A 27,711-nucleotide genomic window follows, 5' to 3' on the forward strand; every position below is an offset into this window, starting at 1 on the left:
GCTGAGCTCTGGCTGTGCTTCAAGGAACTGACCAATCCTATTTAATAGAATGCAGCTCCAACATTCAAAAGCCGAGAAACCTGTGGTTGGTCACTTCTGCTTGTGACGAACCCGGAAGTACGTGATGTCAATTCAGGAGATGGATACAGAGAGCAGGAATGCCTCAGCCATGCAGCCAGCTTCAGAATGTTGGAGGTGTGTTTTATTATATAGGATTACTGGATATTATTTGTAAGGTTACTTCTTGTTCTAGTACACGGATTACAGGTGGCCCAAGAAAAAGGTTGCTCCTGTCCCGGTGGTACCTTCTGCACATATGGAATCGTGGAACTGATTCCCCCTCTCCCCACTCCCTCTTAATAAGAAAAGCAGGGACTATATTTCCATGCATGAGCAGGGGGCAAAAACTAGGACTGACTTGTCTCATTTGAAAAGGGCAAGACTAGGCAATTGTCTAGGGCAGCAAAGAGCAGCCAAAGTCAAAGCATAACAATAGCTTTTGCCAGCCATACAAACTAAGAACCATCAATGCATACTTTAACCTGCAGGAGGGGTGAGACATTTTCAAACCAGCTGTTTCACTGGGTAGATGACTTTTGGAAATTGCCCTCATACACAGGAGCAGACCATGGGTAGGCCATAGGTAGGGCTCCCATTTACACACACATACCAAAGTTTAATATTTAAAAACATGATGTCTTGGGGAAAGGAGGCAGATTAGGTTCCTGAAAGCTAACTGAAGGCGGGCAGGGGAGGGAACGTAACATTGAAGGTTTGCCTAGGCTAATCAATACCCTTGCGCTGGCCCTGGACAAGGGAGCTGGATTTTCCAAGATGACAGTTCAGGGCTCTAATCAGCATCAGTTATTCCCCATCATAATGTTTTTTCACTTATTTCAGTCCCTCAGTGTGAGAGTCGTAAACCAGCTGTCAGCTAAAAACATCCTATAAGGCAAGGCATCCCCAAACCCCTCCTGAATATGCATGAAATAAATTTATGTGCACTGAAAAATGAGCATATACAAATTTATCTCATGCACATTCATGGTGGATCTTCTCAAAACCCAACTGACTGTATGAATCATCAGGAAAGGGCTGCTTTAAGAAACCCTACTGTAACCTTCTCCTTTCTCTGTGCGAGTGGTTTCACGGTGGGTGAGAAGGATGTGGAGCTTCAGCTAATCTGTTGCATAGATGGGCATGATATTTATCACTTCTCAGAGTCATGTGATGGGCCCCTTGACCGCATGAGATGCAGTGTGATCTCAGTACTACAGAGTCGAGCTTGTGAGTTTCAAGAAAGTTTATGATTCTTGTGGATTCAATACAAAAATACAATCACAAAAAAATAATAGGGAGAAGTCATGAACGTCTCTTTTAACTTTTAAGAGGCGTCTATTAGTTCACCCTCGGCCAGATATTCTAAAGTGGTTTTTCCGCTTTCGGAGCAATTTTATAAGCTAGGCACTAACATTTCCATGCACGTTGATGTTTAGAATACCAGCATACTAACACAACACGGCTAGGAAAGCAAATAGAATGTTGGGTATTATTAGGAAAGGTATGGAAAACAGGTGTGAGGATGTTATAATGCCATTGTATCGCTCCATGGTGTGACCGCACCTTGAGTACTGTGTTCAATTCTGGTCGCCGCATCTCAAGAAAGATATAGTAGAATTGGAAAAGGTGCAGCGAAGGGCGACTAAAATGATAGTGGGGATGGGACGACTTCCCTATGAAGAAAGACTAAGGAGGCTAGGGCTTTTCAGCTTGGAGAAGAGACGGCTGAGGGGAGACATGATAGAGGTGTATAAAATAATGAGTGGAGTGGAACAGGTGGATGTGAAGCGTCTGTTCACACTTTCCAAAAATAGTAGGACTAGGGGGCATGCGATGAAACTACAGTGTAGTAAATTTAAAACAAAGTGGAGAAAAGTTTTCTTCACCCAACGTGGAATTCGTTGCCAGAGAACGTGGTGAAGGTGGTTAGCTTAGCAGAGTTTAAAAAGGGGTTAGACGGTTTCCTAAAGGACAAGTCCATGAACCGCTACTAAATGGACTTGGGAAAAATCCACAATTCCAGGAATAACATGTACAGAATGTTTGTACATTTGGGAAGCTTGCTCGGTGCCCTTGGCCTGGATTGGCCGCTGTCGTGGACAGGATGCTGGGCTCGATGGACCTTTGGTCTTTTCCCAGTGTGGCATTACTTATGTACTTATAACACAAGAGAGGTACTATGGATTCGTAACATAAGCACAGCCACGCTGGGAAAAGACCAAAGGTCCATCAAGCCCAGCACTCTGTCTCCGACAGCGGCCAATCCAGGCCCCAAGAACCTGGCAAAACCCCCCAAAATTTAATAACGATCAATGGACTTTTCCTTCAGAAATCTGTCCAGACCCCCTTTAAACTCAGCAAGGCCAGCTGCCGTCACTACCTTCTCTGGCAATGAGTTCCAGATCAAAAACAGATCAAAAGTCACAAAACAAATCATCCCATGTGAAAGTCACACAGCAGTACTTTATTGAAGAAACACCCAACATGGTTCACGTTTCGCCCAATCAAGGGCTGTTTCAGGAGTATAATAACTATAAATCATAACAATATAAACATAAACAGCTTTACAAAAATAACTTATCATATAAATAAAATCATAACTAATTCAAATAATATCACCGTATATAAAACAAATTGTCAAAACTTGTGAACATATATATAACTTACAGTGCCAATAAAACAATTTTCAGTACAGATAAAACCAACTTACAATAGAGATAGAACAAACTTATAAAGCAGAAAAAACAGACATGGACAAACGTGTATAGACTACAACACTTATAAAACAAACTATGGTAAATATAAGAACCCGGGTTGGTTTTATCTGTACTGGAAATTGTTTTATTGGCACTGTAAGTTATATATATGTTCGCAAGCTTTAACTTTTATACAGGGTGATATTATTTGAATTAGTTATGATTTTATTTATTTATTTATTTATTTATATGATAAGTTATTTTTGTAAAGCTGTGTATGTTTATTTATATTTTATGACATAGTCATTATTATACCTCTGAGGCAGCACTTGATTGGGCAAAACGTAGACCATAACGAGTGTTTTTTCCGCAATGTATCACTGTGTGACTTTCACTTGGAATCTGTTCTGCTTTGTGAGTAGAAGAGTAGCATATACATGTGTATATGCCAGCATATTGCCTTCTGCAAATACCCACTTAATTTCGCATGTATTTCCAAGGGTGGAACACACAGGAGCAGGGCATAGGCAATACATAGATGGGGCGGACTGACCGTTCAGGCAACCTGGAAGAGCCCGAGAGCCCAGAGGCTCCGGGGGCCCAGAGGCTCTGCCCAGTTGCCTTTGTCCACTGCTGCCTCTGCACACTGCTGCTGCCTGTGTCCTGTGCCAGCTCTGTGGTTTAAAATGGTGGCGGTTTTCTGGGGATTCTATTGGTCCAATTTGGTCCAATAGAAGCCCCACAGAGGCTGGGTTAACGATGTCAGGGGTGGGGTTAGTGACATCGGGGGCGTGGTTGATGATGTCGGGGGTACGTCGGGGGCGGGGTTGATGATGTCGGGTGCGGGGTTTCATTTTGTGTGGGTTTTGGGCTCATTTGGGTGGGGAAATTTTTTTCAACCTGGCAACCCTGGTTTGAACTGAAGAAAGTTAGTTGGATGAGTTGGAACAAGAAGAAGAAGAACAGTAGAGAGAAACACCAGAGGATGGTCAGGTGAACAGAACGCTCGGGAGAGCCAGAGACTGATTTTCCTTATACTAGTGAACTGCGTGCCTTGTAACCAACTGACAAGGCTTGCTCAGCTACCACATCAGGCCTTATCTAAGACTTTACCATTTGCATCCAGAATTCAACTCTTGGACTTATTCTTGGACTGAGAGGCTTGCTGAGGTTGTCAGCTAGAGACTCTGAGAGGAAAAATCTGCTTCGCTGGGTGGCTGGAGGGGGGCAGGGGAAAGAGGAGAATCGCTGGGTGGCTGGAGGGAGGGCAGGGGACAGAGCAGAATCACTGGGTGATGTAAAAGAAATAGTACACACCAGCCTCTATGACCACCTCAGATGTTATAGCTGCAAGCAGTTCCCTGGAGTAGCCTAGTGGTCGATGCAGTGCACTATGGAGAAGGGGACCACTCTGTTACATTTGTGGTGGAAAGTGTCAGCCCCCCAAAAAAACCTACTGTCCCCACATATAGGTGACACCTGCAGCCATAAGGGCTATTGTAGTAGTGTACAGTTGGATACAGTAGGTTTGTGATGGGTTTTGGAGAGCTCATTATACAAGGAAGCAACGGTCAAATGTGTACCTGAGAATTTTTAGGTGAAGACCACTGCAGTGCCCCCTAGGCTGGCCACACAGACATCCCATTGCTCTGTTGGGAGGTCTGTGTGGCCAGTCTACTAAGAATACTGGCTCCTCCTACATCCCAATGGCTTGATTTTGTGTGTTTTTTACTGGGACTTTTTTTTTTCCCAAAAAGTGGGCCAAAAGGATAAATGCACACTGCACAAAAACACCTAGAATGGGGAACAGCTTTAAAGAGAACTTAACACGAAGAGTTCAGAGAAGCATGTCATGCTTAGAAGATAATTTTTAAAAAGTATTTCATATCACAACAACAGGATACTTGATGTAACTTCCAGCTCTTAACCACAAACTTTAAAATATCTCTAATTGCACAAACATGTAGACATAAGATTCCTTCCAATCTATTCATTTAGTTTCTGTAATCCATTACTACAAGACAGTCCGGCTCATATTCAGCCCACGGGAGGCAGGCTGGCTAAATGCCGCGATCGGTGTTGAGGCCAGATACTCAATACCGGGCTGTTTCTGGTGACTGGCATTGAACATCCAGGGAGTTTTCGGCCGGCTTAAACTTAATGGCCAAGTTAATATCCAGCACTGGCCTGTTAAGTTTGTAGCGGCCAAAGATAGGACTGCTATTTAGACTGCCCAATTTGTCTGCTAAACTTAGCTGGTGAAGTACTGAATACAGAGATAACAAGGTATCCAGTTCCAGGCTGGAGGTTTTAGGACAGTCCTGGATTTCTGACCACCCCATCCTGATGCGTTATAGGACCTGCAGCACTATTTTCAATGGGCTGGATCAGGCACTACTAATCCCACACTGCTTTGAGATGTAAGTTCAACACCAAGACTGTCCCAAAATCTCCAGCCTGGAACTGGATAACTTGGCATCTCTGTGAATATTCATGGCTAGCCGCTATACACTAAGCGCTAATATTCAATGGAGATAACCAACTCCCAACCAGCTATTCCTCATTAAGCACCTGCTCTTCAATTGGGGAAAAATTTAGCTTCAGGCAGAAGCTTTCTACTTCCTGAGGGGGGGAGGGAAGGAGAGGCTGAGGTACAGCTTAATTTGTGGACAAAAAGGAAGTGGAACTGTGGACAGGGGAGGGGGCAGCTGGTGGGGGGATGCTGGGCTGGTGGTTGAGAGGCGGGGATAGTGCTAGGCAGACTGTCTGTGCCAGAGCCGGTGGTTGGGAGGCGGGGCTGGTGGTTGGGAGGCGGGGATAGTGCTGGGCAGACTTATACTGTCTGTGCCAGAGCCGGTAGTTGGGAGGCGGGGCTGGTGGATGGGAGGCGGGGCTGGTGGTTGGGAGGCGGGGATAGTGCTGGGCAGACTTATACGGTCTGTGCCAGAGCCGATGGTGGGAGGCGGGGCTGGTGGTTGGAAGGCAGGGATAGTGCTAGGCAGACTGTCTGTGCCAGAGCTGGTGGTTGGGAGGTGGGGCTGGTGGTTGGGAGGCGGGGATAGTGCTGGGCAGACTTAGACGGTCTGTGCCAGAGCCGATGGTGGGAGGCGGGGCTGGTGGTGGAAGGCAGGGATAGTGCTAGGCAGACTGTCTGTGCCAGAGCCGGTGGTTGGGAGGCGGGGCTGGTGGTTGGGAGGCGGGGATAGTGCTGGGCAGACTTATACGGTCTGTGCCAGAGCCGATGGTGGGAGGCGGGGCTGGTGGTTGGAAGGCAGGGATAGTGCTAGGCAGACTGTCTGTGCCAGAGCCGGTGGTTGGGAGGCGGGGCTGGTGGTTGGGAGGCGGGGATAGTGCTGGGCAGACTTATACGGTCTGTGCCAGAGCCGATGGTGGGAGGCGGGGCTGGTGGTTGGAAGGCAGGGATAGTGCTAGGCAGACTGTCTGTGCCAGAGCCGGTGGTTGGGAGGCGGGGCTGGTGGTTGGGAGGCGGGGATAGTGCTGGGCAGACTTATACGGTCTGTGCCAGAGCCGATGGTGGGAGGCGGGGCTGGTGGTTGGAAGGCAGGGATAGTGCTAGGCAGACTGTCTGTGCCAGAGCCGGTGGTTGGGAGGCGGGGCTGGTGGTTGGGAGGCGGGGATAGTGCTGGGCAGACTTACACGGTCTGTAACCCTGAAAAGGACAGGTACAAATCAAGGTAAGGTATACACAAAAAGTAGCACATATGATTTTATTTTGTTGGGCAGACTGGATGGACCGTGCAGGACTTTTTCTGCCGTCATCTACTATGTTATGTTACTATCTTACGTGAATATTATCACTTAGCCGGTTAAGTGCTGTTTAACCAGCCAGGAGCTGTTCCTGGATGGTTAAATAGTGCTGAATACTGGCCAGAGCGTGTTTCAACCTTCCCTTTTTTGGTAGGAACTCTTAGGGGTGTACCATTAAGACATTATTTTACCACTAACTCATACTATTTCAGCACAGGTCCCATTTTATGCAATGAAACCTAATAACCTGCGATCAACAGTAAAATAACACGTCTTAACAGCAGCCCATGCTGATAACGTCCTCCTTAGTTTATATAGGAGGGAGACAGTTAATATATGTATCACCATATATTATTTTTTGTTGTCTCTTAACCTTTATTTCTACATAATTAATCTGCAATTCTTAAAATCCTATCGGATTAGACAGCAGACGGACATTGTACTTTGATTTTATCTTGATTGTTAATGCTTTTGGTTTTGTTCTAACTGACATTATAAGATTGTAACCGGATCTGGGCCTTGTGGGATAAAGCGGGCTAATTGACATTTTGTTATTTAGATTGTAAGCTCCTTTGAGCAGGGACCGTCCTTCCTTGTTAATTTGTACAGCGCTGCGTAACCCTAGTAGCGCTCTAGAAATGTTAAGTAGTAGTAGTAGTAGTATAAGAATCTAAATTACATTAACGTTTAATTTTTAGACATAACCTGTTTCTCCGACTCCCTGAACACATACCACTTATGCTGTTGGGTATGGGACACTGGGTTTAAACCAGTTGGCTCTTCTAATGGATGCCTCAGTGGACACCTTCTTCAGTTGTTATAGAACACATTTAACTTGCACCATTGAAATGTCTGATGCATTTCTGATTACTCAAGTGGGGCTGATTTGAGGCCATAACCTCAAGAACAGCCACTTCTTTGGGTAACTACTACTACTACTTAACATTTCTAAAGCGCTACTAGGGTTACGCAGCGCTGTACAAATTAACAAGGAAGGACGGTCCCTGCTCAAAGGAGCTTACAATCTAAAGGACAAAATATGCAGTCAATCAAATTGGGGCAGTCTAGATTTCCTGAATAGAGGTATAACGGTTAGGTGCCGAAAGCGACATTGAAGAGGTGGGCTTTGAGCAAGGATTTGAAGATGGGCAGGGAGGGGACTTGGCGTATGGGCTCAGGAAGTTTATTCCAGGCATAGGGTGAGGCGAGGCAGAAAGGGCGGAGCCTGGAGTTGGCGTGTATGAGAAGGAACAATAATCCAACTTGGTTGGAAAATATTTTGGGCATGTAACTGGTTCCTTTGTACACCCTATGTTCCTGTTGAAGATGCCAAAATATTGCCCTTGCACTTCCTCACGTAGCTTCTATATGTAGTGAACTTTATAGTACATACCTTGCCGGACTTTTCAAGTTCTATTTCCTTGAAGGGAATCTCATGATAGACCTGCTTGTCACCGTGATGTAACTGCTGTGGAAAGCAATAGAAAAAAAGACAAAGTTTGGACCATGAATGTTGGACTAGTGGCTCAGGACATAGGAATGGAAGCTGGAGGGAGAAGTGGAGGGGGAAAAAAACAGAGAAAAGGGTGATCATTTCACCTTAGGTCAACCAAACATGATGATACAAATTTGGTTTTCTTTAGACCAACCTGAGAAAATCAAATCTACAAATCCATGCATACAGTGGGGCAAGGCCTGGACTTATTACCCTAAGGGTTGACCTGAAGATATAGTGCCAACCTTGAGTCTTTTCCTTCTTTGGGGGAACTGTATATTGTCTGGAGTCTTCTGAAAATGGACACATATGGAAAAACTTTCAAAGTCTCAATAACCTGATGGATAATGGCATAAAAAGACTGAATGGTTCATCCAGTCTACCCAGTTATTTCTGTCCAAACTTTATATGCAAAATCTAAGCCTTCTTCCAGACACTGGTGGAGCACAATGCCAATCTGCAGTCTGATTTCTGAATATGGAAGCTGCCTTCTGGAGGGAGGAAAACTGTTAATGTTAGAGGGAGGGATGAAGAATAAACACAGCTTTCTGACTGGCTCAATGCATCCATTTTATCAAAGAAAAGAGGAGAGACAGGTAAGCAGTCTAGCACTGGAAGACCAGAGGGAAGGATTTCTCTGGCAAAAGGAAAAGGGTAAGGCTACCAACTTGTATGAGAAGGAACAATAATCACCCAGCTTCAATGCATTTTATTCAGAGATGAGAACATTTTTTTTTTTGATTTAGCTCACACCTTTCCAATAGTAGCTCACAGTGAGTTATTTTGAGATACACTAAGGGGCCCTTTTACTAAGCTGCGTAAAGCATCTACGCACGCCCAACCCACGCCAATTTCGGACTTACCGCATGGCTCTTGTAGTAATTTCATTTTTGGCATGCGTCCAAAACATAATTTTTATTTTCTGGTGCACGTCCGCTACGCGTGCCGTGGCATTTGGCACACGTAGATCATTACCACCCGGTTAATGTGTGAGACCTTACCGCTAAGTCGGTAAGGTCTCAGACCCAAAATGGACGTGCGCCAATTTTTATTTTGTCGCACGTCCATTTTTGGCAAAAATTTTTAAAAAAGAATTTTTTGCAGGCGCGCTGAAAAATGGATCTGTGCACGCCCAAAACGCATGCCTACACTACCGCAGCCCATTTTTCAGCGCACCCTAGTAAAAGGACCCCTAAGAATTTCCCTGTTGCCAGAGGGCTTACAATCTAATTTTCTACCTACTTACCCAAAATCGTAAGAAGCAACAGCAGAACTTGAACCTGGCTTTGCTGGCTGTTACTCACTAGGCTATGCCTCCACTGCATTCCCTACCTTTCACATCAAGTCTCCAGAGCTACCAAGTTACCCATTCCAGGAGGGAGACTTTTTGGCTGGTCCTGGTTTTAAACTTACATCCCAAAGCAGTGAAGTATTTGTAGTCCATAATTCTAGCCAATGAAATCAGTTCTGTAGGTCCCATAATGCACTGGATGAGTTTGGCAGAAATCCACGACTGGTCAAAATGTCTCCCTCCTGGAATGGTAACTTGGCAGCACTGAGTCTCCCTTTTGAACCTTTTACAAATTAATTATCTGTCATTAACAGTTCTGCTCTCTGGGAAAGCATTAAGTTACAGACACAGACTCATTCTGTAGGGACAGATTAGCTTTATTTACAAGTGTTCCATTTGTTTGTTCATTTGTCATCAATTCTATTAAATGTGAATTTGGGTGAAGGATTTGGAGTCTCCCTTATTTGGTAGAAAACAGTTTTAGAACAGCCACTGGTTTACACATCAGGATATACTTGACAAGAAGACCTTGTAGAGGCCTGAATACTTATTACTGTAGTGGGTACTACCATGATGGACCACAACATACTTCCAGAGGAACTAGGAGAAAGCTAAGAGGGAAGCTGGATCCAAGAGAAGGAAGGTAAGACTGGGTCAAAGAGGATTAGTTAGAGCGAGAGAATAGAGAGAAGGTGAAACAGATTTTGGGTGGGCCTAGGCAAGAAGTGGGTGGGCACCAAGTGTTCTCCCCCCCCCCCCCCCCCCAACCACCACCCCAAAAATATCTCAGCTGGCAGGAAAATGCTTCTTTCCACCCTGGTAGTCTGCAACAGGCATGTGCTGAAAACTGAGCATGTGCAGGTGTCGTGGAGAATACTGTTTTCATTACCATCAGGGGGAAGTCTTCAGCTGGCCGAATTTAGGATCCCCACCAGCTACTGTTAAACGTGTGCTACTGTTGGGTGGGCCTGAGCCCTAAGCGGGTGGGCCCTGGCCCAACCAGGCCCACCTGTGGCTATGCCACTGAGGTGAATCGGGGGAAGTTCCTGTAGTAAAAGAGGAGAAAAGAGAGAATGAATAATAGGAGATAAGAAGGAGCGAGGGAAGAAGTGGGAACAGGCAAGCTGGAGCCCAGGGCAGAAATTTTGGAGGAAGAACCAAAGCCTGCTGCCTGGCTGTGCCTTCTTTAGCTTTCAAGTGGCTTGTGGCCCTCTAGGGCAGTTTTTCCCCGGTCCTGGAGTACCCCTTGCTAATCAGGTTTCAGGATATCCACAATGAATATGCATGAACTTGATTTGCATACTTCCTCCATTATATGCAAATCTCTTTCAGGCATATTCATTGTGGATATCCTGAAAACCTGATTAGCAAGGGGTACTCCAGGACTGGACTCAGGAAACACAGCTCTAGGGTATGGAGGTCCAGGGCAGTCGCCTTGTTTTCATCCCCCCCCCCCCCCCCCCCCCCCCCACCTTAACACTGGCCCTGTGTGGGGAAAGTCTAGGGAAAGGACACAAAAAGCAAGAAAAAGAGAAAATGAAAAGTTAGTCCTCTCCTAGGACAGCAAAGGCCTTCCCATAAGAGAGCTAAGTAATCAAAACCGAGTGAAGCAGGGGTAAGAGCCATCAGGAACTGCAGCAGTACATGTGAGCAGATTGCAAAGAGATGATCTGTGCATCTCCCTCTGACTCATACGGATGGTTTCATTAAAGAAACTAAATGAAGAAGTTCCTTAGAAAAAGAAAATGCTTAAGGGAAAATTGTAACGATGTAGACAGACTCCAGGAACTGAGCTGCTCAGAAAATCTGCTACCCTAGAGGACTGGCTTAGGTCCTGGAGAAGGAGTTTGACAGGTACAAGGTGAGGAAGACCTAGGATCACAGAAAAAGGAGAGAGTTTGGGAGATGCACAGGGTGAGGAGAACCTGGATCATGGAGAGCGAGGAGACAGGAAAGAATCTCAGAGAGGTATAGGGTTGGGAAGACCATGGATCCTGCAGAAAGTTTGGGAGAGATACAAGATGAGAAGGAGCCTGGATAATGGGGTGAAGAAACACTTGGATAAAGGTGAGCCGGTCGATTTAGAGGGGCATAATCGAACGAAAACGTCTATCTCCATGGGTGTTTATCTCCAAGAACGGGTCCGTGAAGGGGCGGACCGAACCGTATTTTTGCAAAAAATAGACGTCCATGTTTTATTCGACAATTTGTGAGCTGGGCGTTTTTGTTTTTCAGCGATAATGGAAAATGAAAGCGCCCAGCTCAAAAACAAATAAATCCAAGGCATTTGTTCGTGGGAGGGGCCAGGATTCGTAGTGCACTGGTCCCCCTCACATGCCAGGACACCAACTGGGCACCCTAGGGGGCACTTTTACAAAAACAAAAAAAGGTAAAAGAGCTCCCAGGTGCATAGCACCCTTCCCTTGTGTGTTGAGCCCCCCAAATCCCCCTCAAAACCCACTGCCCACAAGTCTACACCATTATTATAGCCCTAAGGGGTGAAGGGGGGCACCTACATGTGGGTACAGTGGGTTTGGGGGGGGTTGGACGACTAATAAGCATTAAGCAGCACAATTGTAACAGGTAGGGGGGGATGGGCCTGGGTCCACTGCACCCCCTAACAACTGCTCCAGGGACCTGCATACTGCTGCCAGGGAGGTGGGTATGACATTTGATGGTGAAAATAAAAAGTTGTAAAACATCATTTTTTTGTGGTGGGAGGGGGTTAGTGACCACTGGGGGAGTCAGGGGAGGTCATCCCCGATTCCCTCCGATGGTCATCTGGTCATTTAGAGCACTTTTTTGGGACTTGTTCGTGTGAAAAAAGGGTCCAACAAAAGTGTCCTAAATGTTTGCTACAAACGCCTTTATTTTTTCGATTATCGCCCTAACGCGTACATCTTTCCTTGGTCGATAACCACGCCCCAGTTCCACCTTCGCCACACCTCTGACACGCCCCCATCAACTTTGTCCGCATCCGCGACGGAGTGCAGTTGAAAACGTCCAAAATCGGCTTTCGATTATACCGATTTATTCGTTTTTGTGAGATAAACGTCTATCTCCCGATTTGTGTCGAAATCTAGGCGTTTTTCTCTTTCGATTATAAGGTGGATAGTGTATCTGGATTTTCAAAAGGCATTTGACAAAGTACCTCATGGAAGACTCTTGAGGAAATTAGAAAGTCTTGTGATAGGAGGTAATGTCCTATTGTGGATTACAAACTGGTTAAAAGATAGAAAACAGAGAGTAGGGTTAAATGGTCAGTATTCTCAATGGTGAAGAGTAGATAGTGGAGTTCCCCAGGGGTCTGTTCTGAGACCTCTGCTTTTTAACTTATTTATAAATGATCTAGAGATGGCAGTAACTAGTGAGGTAATTAAATTTGCTGATGACACAAAGTTATTCAAAGTTGTTACAGCCGGCCAGATATGTTGTCCAGAGAGGTGTGCTGTCTGCCTGGTGCCAAGATTTGTGATATTGTGGAAAGATTGCCTAGACTCATCAAGCCTACAGACCACACTCCTATGCTACTCATCCATGTTGGCGCAAATGATACAGCTAAGTATCCTACTGAACGTATCATACGAGACTTCGTGCTTTGGGTCAGAGGGTGAAGCAACTAGGTGCACAGGCGGTGTTCTCATCGATCCTCCCTGTCGAAGGTAAAGGTTGAATGAGAGAAGCTCGCATCTTGGAGATAAATGCTTGGCTGCGTGGTTGGTGCCGACGAGAATGCTTTGGTTTCGTAGACCATGGGATGATTTTCCAAGAGGTACTGAATGGTGATGGTGTCCATCTGTCAAGGAAGGGAAGGAGTGTCTTCAGCAACAGACTGGCTAAAGTACTAAAGAGGGCTTTAAACTAAAATTGATGGGGATGGATATAAAAGGTCACGAAGACATAATTAACCCCAAGGAAGGCAGGACATCTAATGCCTCTATAGAAGTGAATAAAAAGAGTAAAATCTGGAGAGCCTTGTATACCAATGCCCATAGTATGGGAAACAAACTTCTAGATCTTGAGGCTACAATAATGGAAGCGGACTTGGATTTAGTGGCGGTCACGGAGATCTGGTTTACGGAGAACCATGACCGGGATGTTGCTATACCTAGCTATAATCTATTCAGGAAGGACAGAGTAGGAAAAAAGGGTGGAGGTGTGGCATTATACTCTAAGAGTGATATCCAAAGTGACAGAACTGCAGGACACGTGGGGTAGGGAAGAAGCGCTGTGGGTTAAGCTGGAAAGAGGGAAAGGAAAATGTGTCTATATCGGAGTGATATACAGACCTCCTTCACAGTCGGAGGAAATGGACAGGGACTTAATTGAAGACATTCGCTAGATAGCTAGGAAAGGGGAAGTACTACTGATAGGTGACTTCAATATGCCGGATATTGATTGGGGTGTCCCGGCTGCGGGGTTGTCTAGAAGCAAAGAGATCTTAGATTCCCTACAGGAAGAATTGTTCCAGCAGTGGGTAATGGAACCGACGCGGGATGGAGCTGTTCTGGACCTGGTGCTTACAAATGGAGAGTACGTTTCTCACGTGAAGGTGGCAGACCATTTGGCATCTAGTGATCATTGTATGGTATGGTTCAATATTAAAACAGAAGAGAGGGCTCATTTGAGATTGAAGGTCCTGGATTTCAAAGGAACTAACTTTGCCGAGATGGGAGAATTTCTCAAGGAACAGTTAGCGGGATGGGAACAGCTGAAGGATGTAGAACAGCAATGGACAAGACTGAAAGGAGCTATATTAAAGGCAACTAACCTCTACGTTAGAAAATTAAGTAAAAGTAAGAGGAAAAGAAGGCCTCTCTGGTACTCAAATGTAATAGCTGAAAAGATAAGGGAAAGGAGGCTAGCCTTTGACCTTATAAGACGACTCAGAAAGATGAAGATAGGAGAGAATACCTAAATAAGCGAAGAGAAGCTGGAAAAGCTAACAGGAAAGCGAAGCGGCAAATTGAGGAAAAGATAGCTAATACGGTAAAATTGGGGGACAAGACCTTTTTCAGATATGCAAGTGACAAGAGGAAGTGCCATAACAGCATTGTGAGGCTCAAAGCTGAGGGAGAGAAATGTGGAAGATAAGGATAAAGCTGAACTGCTTAATGATTATTTTAGCTCTGTGTTCACAAATGAAAGACCGGGGTAGAGCTGCAGAAAACAAAGGCTAAAGGGGATGGATGTATGGTAGACCAAGACCCATTTACGGAGGACTGTGTTTGTGAGGAGCTTGCCAAACTAAAAGTAGACAGAGCGATGGGGCCTGATGGAATACACCCAAGGGTGCTTAAGGAACTCGCAGAAGTTCTGTCAGCTCCGCTGACAGACCTCTTCAATGCTTTCTTAGAAACTGGAGTGGTCCCGGTGGACTGGAGAAGGGCGGATGTGGTTCTTTTGCACAAGAGTGCAAGTAAGGAGGAGGTTGGGAATTACAGACCTGTCAGTCTGACCTCAGTGGTGAGTAAGCTAATGGAAACGCTTCTGAAGAGGAGGATTGTGAGTTTTCTTGAACTACATGGAATGCGGGACCCAAGGCAGCATGGCTTCACTAGTGGCAGGTCGTGTCAGACAAATCTGACTGTCTTCTTCGACTGGGTGACCAAACAGTTGGATGTGGGAGGGGCGCTTGATGTGGTATACTTGGATTTCAGCAAAGCCTTTGACACAGTTCCGCACAGGCGACAGATAAATAAATTGAGTGCCCTCGGTGTTGGACCTAGAGTAACTGATTGGGTTAAAAATTGGTTGAATGGTAGGAGACAGAGAGTGGTAGTAAATGGAGCTTAGTCTGAAGAAAAGGATGTCCAGTGGAGTACCACAGGGATCGGTCCTGAGGCCGGCTCTTTTTAACATCTTTGTGAGCGATATTGCGGAAGGGCTGTCTGGTAAGGTTTGTCTATTTGCAGATGATACTAAACTCTGCAACAGGGTGGACACCCTGGAGGGTGTGAATGACATGAGGAAGGACCTAGCGAAGCTAAAGGAATGGACCAATATTTGGCAACTAAGGTTTAAACCCAAAAAATGCAGGGCCATGCACTTGGGTCGCAAAAATCTGAGGGAACGGTACAGTATAGAGGGTGAAGTGCTTTAGTGTGTGAAGGAAGAGCGGGACTTGGGGGTGTTTGTGACTGACGACCATAAAGCTTTCAAACTGGAAGAAAAAGTGACGGCCAAAGCCAGAAGAATGCTTGGGTGCACAAAGAGAGGCATGACCAGCAGGAAAAAGGAGGTGACAGTGCTGTTGTATAAGTCTCTGGTGAGGCCTCATTTGGAGTACTGCGTGCAGTTCTGGAGACCGCACCTACAGAAAGATATAAACAGGATGGAGTCGGTCCAGAGGGCGGCTACAAAATTAGTAAGCGGACTTGAATGCAAAAATTATAGGGACAGGCTTATGAATCTCAACATGTATACGCTGGAAGACAGGAGGGAGAGAAGAGACATGATAGAAATGTTTAAATATCTCAAGGGCATTTATGTACAGGAAGAGAGCCTTTTTCAAATGAAGGAGAGCTCTGGAATGAGGGGGCATATGACAAAGTTAAGAGGGAATAGGCCTAGTGGCCTAGTGGTTAGGGTGGTGGACTTTGGTCCTGGGGAACTGAGGAACTGAGTTCAATTCCCACTTCAGGCACAGGCAGCTCCTTGTGACTCTGGGCAAGTCACTTAACCCTCCATTGCCCCATGTAAGCCGCATTGAGCCTGCCATGAGTGGGAAAGCGCGGGGTACAAATGTAACAAAAAAAAAAAGGAAGTATTATTTCAGAGAAAGGGTGGTGGAGGTGTGGCATGGCCTCCCGGTGGTGGAGTCGAGGACTGTTTCAGAATTTAAAAAGGCATGTGACAAGCATGTGGGATCGCTTCGGAACAGGAAGTATTAGGGGTTACAGAGGATGGGCAGACTGGATGGGTCATGTGGCCTTTATCTGCCATCATGTTTCTGTGTTACATTGTAAGATGATTGTGAAAAATTGCAGGAGAACCTTACAAGACTGAGAGACTGGGCATCCAAATGGCAGATGATTTTTAATGTGAGCAAGTGGCAGTGCAAAGTGATGCATGTGGGAAAGAGGAACCTAAACTATAGCTTTGTGATGCAAGGTTCCACATTAGGAGTCACCGGCCAGGAAAAGAATCTGGGTGTCATAGTTGATGACACATTGAAACCCTCTGCTCAGTGTGCAGCGCTGGGTAAGAAAGGAATGGAAAACAAAAATAAGAATGTTATAATGTCTTTGTATCGCTCCATAGTGTGACCGCACCTCGAATTCTGTGTGCAGTTCTGGTCACTGCATCTCAGAAAAGATGAGGCAGATCTCTTACATCTATATTAATAATTCTCACCTCAAACATTCTGAAGCTCACTCTGTGGCAGGGAAACCCTGGAGCCCTGCACTTAGGCTGTCACCACTCACCACTCACTGTCACTCATGCACCACTCACTCTCACTGATAGACCCACCCATAGCCAAGCCCCTTCCACACATAATTTGCTACCTCAACGTTCTAACGAAGCTGCAACTTCCGGTTTGTGAGGTGCCAGAGATCGGAATTTAGCCCCATTACTGTTTGCCCCGCCCTCGCGTCAAACGTGATGATGTCGAGGGCGGAGCTATGACACTTGACCAATCGCATTGCTCCGCCCTCAACATCATCACATTTGACGCGAGGGCGGGGCATACATCGATCTACTACGCGAGGACGAACGGAGGGAGTGAGCCAGGCAGGCTGTAGGTCACAGGCAGCGAGGGAGCCAGCCAGCCACTCTCTACGTCACGGGGCGGGTCGCCGGCCGGGGCGGGGCGTCCACGACCACCCTGAAGCACGGAGGGTAAGTCCAGCAACAAGGGGAGGGGGATGGGAACAAAAGCGCCTTGCTAGCGCCCGTTTCATTGGCCTCAGAAACGGGCCTTTCTTACTAGTCTTCCATAAAGACAGAAACAAAGAATTCAATCAGTTTTTCCGCTATGGCCTTGTTCTCCCTGAGTGTCCCTTTTACTCGTTCATGATCTAACAGTCCTACTTATGTACCTACTGCAGACGCAAAGTACGTGAGTGCACTCCATCTTCTAGAAAATTCTCAAGGGAAACTAGGTAAACAAGACTCGTAACACCAGGATCCCAGTGGGAGCCAGTTGGAAAAAAAAATCAGTGTGACTGGATTTAAAAGGTTTGGACAAGTTTGGAGGAAATATCCATTAATTATTAGCTAGGCAGATGTGGGGATCATCACTTCTTACTTCTGTGATTGAGTGAGCCATTAAAATCTAATCTAATCTCAGCATTTTTAGACTGCTTTATCCCCAACCATGTAGGTCCCACAGTGGTTTACAAAAAAAAAAAAAACCAGAAGCTTAACAAACCTGAACCATAATGTTTAACATTATCAGAACTGATCAAGAATTCTTAAAACAAATAAGTTTTTAGATGTATTTGAAACACAGAGTAAGAAGACAGTTGCCAAATGGCCCAGAATGGCCACTGTTAGAGAAAGGATTCTAGTAAACAGTGGCGTTCCTAGGGGGGCTGACACCCGGGGCGGATTGCCGATGCACCCCGCCCCGCCCCCGGGTGCAGTGCCCCCCGGAACAGCGCGACGCCCCCCACAGGTGCACGCTGCTGGGGGGGGTGCCGCGCCTGCCGGCTCTTCGTTTTCATGCTCCCTCTGCCCCGGAACAGGAAGTAACCTGTTCCGGGGCAAAGGGAGCATGAAAACGAAGAGCCGACAGGCGTGCACCCGGGGCGGACCGCCCCCCCCCCCCCCCCCCCCCCCCCCTTGGTACGCCATTGCTAGTAAACCATGGTGTGGTTCAGCAAGGAAGAAAAAAGACAAAACAACCCTACAGATGAATGTGTAGCACAAAAGAATAGGGATAGACATGTCGTGAGGTTCTGAGTATATAACTGGTGATCTAAGAAAATACTCTTTCATGGACAGGGTAGTGGACCTCCCAGTGGAGGTCATGGCAACAAGGAATATGTCTGAATTTAAGAAAGCATGGGACAGGCACGTGAGATCTCTTAGGGAAAGGAGGAGTTAGTGGTTACTGAGGATGGGCAGACTGGGTGGGCCATTTAGCTCTTATCTGCTGTCATGTTTCTATGTTTCTGTCCCTTATTGGTGCAATTACATAGAAACATAGAAAATGATGGCAGATCGGCGGATCAGGGTAGGGGGGAGCACAAGAGCGTCACCTTTCTTACAATTCGTGGGGAACCAGGGATTTCTCCCAGGGATAGATTCTGCAAGATTCCGTGAGTGGCAGTCCAGGGGATGTTCGGCGGTGGAAGACTTCTTACAGGTAAATGGGGGCCAAATGCCATCCTTTGATCAGGTGAAGTCTCGATGGGTCCTGCCTAGCTCTATGCAGGCTAGGTACTATCGTAGCCATCTCCTACAATCGCACCACACATCTTTATCATGGACAGATTCAGATAGAGCACTTATGGGAATCTCATACAAGACTAATACTCTGTCTAACTGGTATGGATTGCTTTGTGACCAGGCAGATTTAGGCTATCTTGATCGATTAGCGACGGATTGGACTACTGACTTGGGAGAGAATGTTTCTCCAGCACCCTTAGCTCTCTTTTCTCAAATCTAGGGTCTCTGGTCCCTCAGGCTGATCTCCAGGAAACTCAATTTAAGCTACTGCATAGGTCATATATTAGTACGGCACTGGGGATGTGGCAAGATGACACTTGTGAGAAATGCGGGAGGGGGGTGAGTGCATGGCTCCACAGCTTCTTAGAGTGTCCGACCTTAGCTGCCACCTGGAAGGGTGCTATGAATGCTTTGGAGACTGTTGAGGGACCTATTACTTGGGATTATACCTTTCTCATGCTGGGATGGGATTTGAGTCTAAGGGAGCAAGGGATAAAACTCATGGGCATAAAATTCCTACACTTAGCCACTTTAGTGATACTTCGTGTTATCCTGCGTCACTGGGTGGATGCTAACCCTCCCAGCTATGCAGAGAGGCAGCATAGAATAATAGAGCTGGGCACTGTGAGCTCAAAGATGCTTCTCTGAGACATACCCCTGAATGGGAATATTATAAAGCACTAGTAAAAGAGGCCCATTTCAGATCAAATGAAACGGGCGCTAGCAAGGTGTTCGTCGCCAACACCACCCTCTCCCTCCCTCCCTGGCCAACCCCTTCGTTATTCTTCCATTGCTCCGCCCCCAACATCATGAAGTTTGACGCGAGGGCGGGGCCCGGAGCGATTCCCCCCCCCCCCCCCCGCCTCCCTGGCTGCCAACCCCTTCGTTGTTCTTCCATTGCTCCGCCCTCGAGGGCGGGGCCCGGAGCGATTTTGGTGGCTTCACCACCACGAACCTTCGAACCTTTTTGAAGGAAGTCAGGGCTTGGCTTCACTGACATCAGTGTCCTCAGAACGTTGAGGGTGAGTTTTATTATAGTAGATTGTGGCTTTCTTTTCATGCTCTACCCGGGATGCCCTAGGGTATTGGAGTTAGGATGTTTGGGAGGCCCCAGTATATAACCGTCTGTTTGACTTGAAAGGTATACTGTGTGTGGGAGCAAATGTAAAGAGATGACTGTGCTGAGGAGAGAGAATGGAAGGATGTTGGGTGTAACAGGCATGAGTGGGGGCTACAACTCTATTCAAAATAAGAAAACTTTCGCAGGGTTATGAGAGACGAGCATTCCACTGTGCTGAATGCAGCAGCTGTAGAGGGAGCAAAAACTCCAGAAGGACAACTTTGGAATAAATATGCTATTCCCTTGGTTTTCGTACTTTATGCTATCTAATGTAATTTTTTGCTTGTTATAACGGTTGGTGCATAATGTATGCCTGTCTCTTTTCCCTCAATAAAGACATTTACAAAAAAAAAATGATGGCAGATCAAGTCTGCCCATCCATATCATTTGCTATCACTTCCCTCCACCCCGCGCCCCCCCATGAGATCCCACATGCCTATCCCTATGGCTTCTTAATATAGTCCCTTTCTCCACCAAGAGGTCATTCCACACATCCACCAATTGGAGCTATTTTACTCACTTTTTTTTTTTACCAACACAGTGACAAAGCAAGATTTCTATAAGATCGAATGACTCCTGATGCAGGTACTTAGGCACCGAAACACAGGTCCGTGCCGAGTCTGTTTGCATGCAGAATCCTGATAAACTGTTGACATCAATAAAGCTGAACTTATATTTATTTTCAAGTGTGTCCTCTGGGTCACTTTTTGGAAGGCTACTTGTTCATCCCTACGCTTTTGAGATCCAGCATGGCACATCTTAATCAAGGCATTTCACATCTCTTTGGCTGCACTATAAGAAGCTTTCAAAGGGAAAATGACATAGCATGCAAAGCAAATGTCCATTTCTTTCCCCTCTATATTGGTTACCTGCTGAATTCTATCAGTGACGTAGCCAGACTTCAAATCTTGGGTGGGCCTACCGCCAAAATGGGTAGATATAATGTCCCCTCCCCCTCCCCCACACACACACTTACATACTCTGCACCTCCATACCCCACTCAAATGTTAAATATCTGAGCTGGCAGTGATCCCTAAGCCCTGCTGGCCGAAGATGTCTGCAAAGGATCGTTGGACTTCCTCCAGTGCACCAAAGTTGGTGGCAGCTTTAGTGAGCTATGCTCGATGTCGGCACCTGGTGTATGCTCAGGTTTTGCACATGTGTGAAAACTGAGCATGCGCCAGGTGCTTGGAGATCCCCGCCTTCTGCAACAAGGGTGTGCCACTACTGGGTGGACCTGAGGGTAGCTACTCTACTGAATTCAGATAGTACATAGCCCAGGCCACTGACCTTGTGTTGTATAAATAAGCAGCCATTCACACAGACAAATCTAGAGGGGAAAATCTTTTCCTGATTCTTGACCTTTCAAACTATTTTCTTTCTCAGCAGGTAGCTTTTCTGCCTCCTAAGTGCACCTAAGCAATCGTACTACAGTTTTCCCCTATAGATATTCTGAGGTGAATTCTGATGTGAGTGGAGGAGTGGCCTAGTGGTTAGGGTGATGGACTTTGGTCCTGAGGAACTGAGTTCAATTCCCACTTCAGGCACAGGCAGCTCCTTGTGACTCTGGGCAAGTCACTTAACTCTCCATTGCCCCATGTAAGCCGCATTGAGCCTGCCATGAGTGGGAAAGCGCGGGGTACAAATGTAACAAACAAAAAAAACAGGGTGATTATTTTATAAAGGTCAATATAGGTATCTATGTGCCTTTATAAAACAGGATCTCCTAATAATTCCCAATAATGCACACAGGCTCTTGTGTAGGAGTGGCCTAATGGTTAGTTCAGTGGACTTTGATCTCGTCGTCTTGGGTTTGATTTCCCCTGCAGCTCTTTCTGAACTTGGGCAAGTCACTTAACCTTCCATTGCTCCAGGTACAAATGCTTAGAGTGTGAACCCACTAGGGAGTAACTCCCCTGTTTACAAAGTCGCGTTAGTGGCTGCCAGTGTGCTAATGCCAAAGCAGCCCATTGGTTGTGTTGGCATTGCCGCACGGTAGCTGCTATTGCAGCTTTGTAAATAGAGGGGAGAGAAAGTATCTGCATATAATAATTGTAAACTGCTTTGACTGTACCACATAAAGGCAGAATATCAAATCCCATTACCTTAAACCTAATCCATTGCCTCAGGAAAAGTACCTGCTTATAATGTGTGATTGTTCTCCGCCTAGAACTTGATGGTTAAGTGGATTATAAATGCCAGAATTAAATTAAAATTGTACAAATTTACACCTGCTCCAAGGCAGGTAGAATTATGTGCATGTATTTTAGAAAGTACTGGGATAATATTCAGCTATGTTTTTTTTTTAATTCTGGCTGCCACCGGCTGAACTGAGCTTGGATATCCGGTGCCAGCCATATCTGGCTACCAGTATTGAATATCTAGGCAGATTGAGTTATTCAATAGCATAAGTACATAAGTAATGTCACACTGGGAAAAGACCAAGGTTTCCATCGAGCCCAGCATCCTATCCACGACAGCGGCCAATCCAGGCCAAGGGCACCTGGCAAGCTTCCCAAACGTACAAACATTCTATACATGTTATTCCTGGAATTGTGGATTTTTCCCAAGTCCATTTAGTAGCGGTTTATGGACTTGTCCTTTAGGAAACCTTCTAACCCCTTTTTAAACTCTGCCCTTGCGGAAACAGGAAATGAGGGTGGGACCAGAGCTGAGAGAGAAGGGAAGGCTGAAGCGCCGAGCCTGCTCGCCTTTCACTGCTGCTGCCGCCGGGACTGAGTGAGGCAAGGTAAGATGAGTTTTAAATTCTGGAAGGCAGGAAGGCGAGGATGGAGGACACTTGAGGGAGAAGAAGGTGGGCAGGTTGGGCTGGAATCAGAAGTTCCGACGGCGGGGAAAATATTGGCCGTGCTCGAGCACCCACGGAGTTGGCGCCTATGCTGCCCACAGGAGAAGAGAAGTGGTTTCATGTCCTATTCTTTCAGGTTAGTAAAAGTAATCAATAAAAAAGAAAAGAAAATTACACCTTTTTTATTGGACTAGATACATTTTTTGATTAACTTTTGAAGGTAACCCTTCTTCATCAGATCAGAAATAAGCAAATGTCGATAAATAACAGTACATATAAGTGAAACATCAAAGCATTCTAATGACAGTCTCATAGGAAGAGGGTGGGGTGAGAGTCAGGGCTCTCTCGCCTATTACGTGAGAGACAGGGAGAGCTGGGTGGACGAGGGATTACCTTTGACAGCTAATCAAAAAATGTATTAAGCTAGTCCAATAAAAAAGGTATCATTTTCTTTTCTATGTTTGATTTTATTTTATTTCTACTGATTACCTTTAAAAGAGGACTAACACGGCTACCACATCACTCTACTCAGGTTAGTAAAAGGAATTAAGATAGTTTTAATTACCTCATATAGATTCTGAGGAGCCTGTCTCTCAGCGGCCTTTCGATTCTGAAGCTGGAAGGGGAAGATGTTGGGGAGGAGAAAAAAAGGAGATTGTGAGTTTCCCACAGCTCTCTATCATGACAATAAAAACACAGCGTAAGTATCCACAAGTCACAACCTCGGCATGTTTCTAGAAGGGAGGCATTAAACCAATCCTGATACTTTATCTTCCTTCTTTCAATGCATTGTGGGATTTGTAGTTTCTTTTGCAGCCATTCGACATCAACACTATGGGCTTGGTCTTATAACAGGACGACTATATGAGAAGTTCAAAAAAGTATCTATTTTAAGACATAGGTTCCAATGTGCCTCTATAAAATATGTCCCCAGATCCACTCCCAGTAGTGCACAAATGCCAACACGCACATTTACACATGCTCTGAAGGTGTAAATGTGTGTACTCTACACATGTACACGTGTATTTTATTTAAAATAGTATGCATATATCACAACTCTGTAGAAACAATGTATAGGTAGAGGATGAAATAATCACATAAAATATAATTTAAATACAATCTCCAGTTAGATTGAAATCTGCATTAAATATCAGCTAATCTATATATATAAAACTCGCCCTCAACGTTCTATTGGCTGCTGACGTCACTGAAGCCAAGGTTCGTATGTTCGAAGCTCTGAAGCCTCGAAAATCACAGTCTCTGGGCCCCGCCCTCGCGTCAAACGTTATGACGTTGAGGGCGGAGGCGGAGCAATTCACCCACATCGACGACGGGGGGGGGGGGGGGGGGGGGAGGCCACAGGAAAGCCTTGCTAGCACCCGTTTCATTGGCTCCAGAAACGGGCCTTTTTTTACTAGTGTATTAATATTAGTGGGTGGAAAAAAAACCCTCAAAGAGTGCCAGGGAAACCCCCTTCAAAGCTATAAACTCTTCATCACTGGCAAAAAAACATTCCACATAAATACCACTCCTGATCAAAACGATGGAAGGTCTAGTAACACAGCAACTGACGGAATACTTTCCAAAATTCTCAATTCTTCATAAATCCCAATCAGGTTTCAGACCACAACACAGCACTAAAATGGTCATAATCACCCTGATAACAAAATTCAGAAGCATAATATGCCAAGGACAAATGTATTACTATTACAATTCTAAGAAATAAGATGGCAAGCGATCCGCAAAATCCAACGTGGAGACAAACAAAGCAGATCAATCAGTGATATGGTTCAAAACTTTATTTTCAGAGATTCGCCCGACACAGACTGTGTTTCGCCCACAAGGGTTGCGTCAGGGGCTAATAGTCCAAGCAGGACATGAGATTGAAACGTAAAAAACCAGCAGGGTGCTTTCCTCAATCAAGATGAGGACATCAGCTCAATGCACAGGGTAAGTCTCTGGTCGCATCTCTCAGAATAGTCCAAGCAGGACATGAGATTGAAACGTAAAAAACCAGCAGGGTGCTTTCCTCAATCAAGATGAGGACATCAGCTCAATGCACAGGGTAAGTCTCTGGTCGCATCTCTCAGAATAGTCCAAGCAGGACATGAGATTGAAACGTAAAAAACCAGCAGCGTGCTTTCCTCAATCAAGATGAGGACATCAGCTCAATGCACAGGGTAAGTCTCTGGTCGCATCTCATGTCCTGCTTGGACTATTAGCCCCTGACGCAGCCCTTGTGGGCGAAACACAGTCTGTGTCGGGCGAATCTCTGAAAATAAAGTTTTGAACCATATCACTGATTGATCTGCATTGTTTGTCTCCACGTTACTATTACAATTCGACATGTCAAGTGTGTTCGACCTAGTAGACCACACCATACTAATGACACTGCTCGACAACATAGGAATCAGCGGTGCAGTGGCAAAATGGTTCAGTGGCTTCCTAGAGACCAGATCCTACATTGTAAAGATGTCCAACCAAACATCCGCCTCATGGATCTCTGAGTGCGGGGTACCACAGGGATCACCAATATCACCAATACTGTTCAATGTAATGATGGCACCACTCGGGGAAAAAAACTGGAATTAATGGGTTTCAATCCATTTATATATACAGATGATGTCACCACCTTCATACCTTTCCAAAACCATATCACGAACATACAGGACAAAATAAAAAAAAGGTTTGGACCTCATGGAAGAATGGGGAACAACTTTCAAACTCAAACTGAACAGTGACAAAACCAAGTTCCTAGGACTATCCAGCCCACACAACCCCACATCCTACCAAAACTTCACAATCAAACAACAAACATACCACATTGAAACACAACTTAAAATACTAAGAATCATTCTCTACAAATAACCCAACACTAGACAATCAAATATCAGCAATAACATCAAAATGCTTCAGAAAACTCTGGAAACTGAGAAGAATAAGAGACTATTTTCCAAGACAATCTTTCTGGATACTGGTCCAATCAATGATACTATCGCAACTAGACTACTGCAATGCAGCATACATAGGATGCAAGAAAAACACACTAAAATTGCTGCAAACAGTCCAAAACATGGCAGCAAGACTGATTTTCAAGAAATCAAAATATGAAAGAGCAACCCCACTGCGTAAAACACTATACTGGCTACCAGTCAAGGCAAGAGTATTTTTCAAAGCGAGCACCCTAATCTTCAAGAGAGAAATATTATATTTGTTTTACAAAGCCAATGTTATAGCATTATTTATTGTACTTTATACTACTACTACTACTAAGCATTTCTATAGCGCTACAAGGGTTACGCAGCGCTGTACAAGTTAAAACATGGGGAAGGACAGTCCCTGCTCAAGAGAGCTTACAATCTAAAGGTAACAAGCTATGTAGTCAGTGTAGGTATCATGAATGGGGAAGGTGGTTAGGCGCCAAAAGCAAGGGAGAAGAGATGGGCTTTGAGTAAGGACTTGAAGATGGGCAGGGAGGGCGCATGGCATATGGGCTCGGGGAGTCTGTTCCAGGCATAAGGTGATGCAAGGCAGAAGGGGCGGAGTCTGGAGTTAGCGGTGGTGGAGAAGGGTACAGATAGGAGTGATTTGTCCTGAGAGCGGAGGTTACGGGTGGGGACATAGGGGGAGAGGAGGGTAGAGAGGTAATGGGGGGCTGTAGATTGAGTGCATTTGAAAGTCATTAGGAGAAGCTTGAACTGTATACGGTAGCGGATCGGGAGCCAGTGAAGCGACTTGAGGAGAGGGGTGATATGAGAGTATCGGTTCAAGCGGTAGATAAGACATGCGGCGGAATGTTGGACAGATTGAAGGGGGGATAGGTGGCTAAGCGGGAGACCAGCGAGGAGAAGGTTGCAATAGTCAGTTTATTTCATTTTTAATATGTATCATTCATTGAATTGTTTGTTATGTAAGCCACGATGAACTGAGTCACTCTCAGGCTAACGTGGGGTAAAAATGTCATAAATGTTCAGAATGGCACCTGAATACATGCTTAACATGATTGAACTATCCTCAAGAAATGCCAGCCCAGAAAACAGAAACTGCCTACTCCTATATCTGCCCCACTGCAGAAACACTATCAACAAAACCACTTACACAGCAGGATTTAGCTATCTGGGTTCCAAATGGTGAAACTCGATACTAAAAACCATAAGAAGCATCACAAATCTACTCCAATGCAGAAAAGAAATTAAAACCTACCTGTTCAAAAAATTCTAAAGCTAATCACAAAAATACGGTCGCCTTCCTTTCAAATTTACCTCTTCAAAACTATATGAATCAATATCACCAAAACTCTACAATTCAACACATAAGCTACCACTACCTTTTCCACTAAATCTATCTCTTCAAAAACTATGGGCCCCTTTTACCAAGCTGCTGTAAAAGGGGGTCTGTTCTGGCGATGACGTGTGTCTTTCAAGCGTGCCAAGGCCCCCTTTTTCCACAGTGGGTAAAAGGGAAGTCTCTCTTTCCTGCAGGAAATGACCATTGGGCAAGTAAAGCACTATGCTGCGTGGTCATTTCAGGGGGAGCCCTTATCATAGTAACATAGTAGATGATGGCAGAAAAAGACCTGCACGGTCCATCCAGTCTGCCCAACAAGATAACTCATATGTGCTACTTTTTGTGTATACCCTACTTTGATTTGTACCTGTGCTCTTCAGGGCACAGACCGTATAAGTCTGCCCAGCACTATCCCCGCCTCCCTACCACCAGCCCCGCCTCCCAACCACTGGCTCTGGCACAGACCGTATAAATCTGCCCAGCTCTATCCTCGCCTCCCAACCACAAGCTCCGCCTCCCAACCACCGGCTCTGCCACAGACCGTACAAGTCTGCCCAGCGCTATCCCTGCCTCCCAACCACCAGTCCCGCTTCCCACCACCGGCTCTGGCACAGACCGTATAAGTCTTCCCAGCACTATCCCCGCCTCCCTACCACCAGCCCCGCCTCCCGATCTTGACTAAGGTCCTGAGGATCCATTCCTTCGGCACAGGATTCCTTTATGCTTATCCCACGCATGTTTGAATTCCGTTACCGTTTTCATTTCCACCACCTGCCGCGGGAGGGCATT

The 27,711-nt window shown here is 45.7% G+C and overlaps 1 protein-coding gene across 1 annotated transcript in view; it reads right to left on the reverse strand.

The window, feature by feature from the left end:
* The window catches only part of FCER1G (Fc fragment of IgE receptor Ig), a 67,459-nt gene that overhangs the window by 18,026 nt on the left and 21,722 nt on the right, over nt 1–27,711 (reverse strand). The window contains exons 3-4 of the mRNA XM_030188083.1: nt 23,201–23,251; nt 7,918–7,992 (exon numbers count right to left, since the gene is read on the reverse strand). Coding sequence (XP_030043943.1) covers nt 7,918–7,992; nt 23,201–23,251 — 126 coding nt within the window. The remainder of the gene's footprint in view (nt 1–7,917; nt 7,993–23,200; nt 23,252–27,711) is intronic.

The sequence above is a fragment of the Microcaecilia unicolor genome, chromosome 14 (assembly GCF_901765095.1).
Source record: "Microcaecilia unicolor chromosome 14, aMicUni1.1, whole genome shotgun sequence".
NCBI lineage: Eukaryota > Metazoa > Chordata > Amphibia > Gymnophiona > Siphonopidae > Microcaecilia > Microcaecilia unicolor.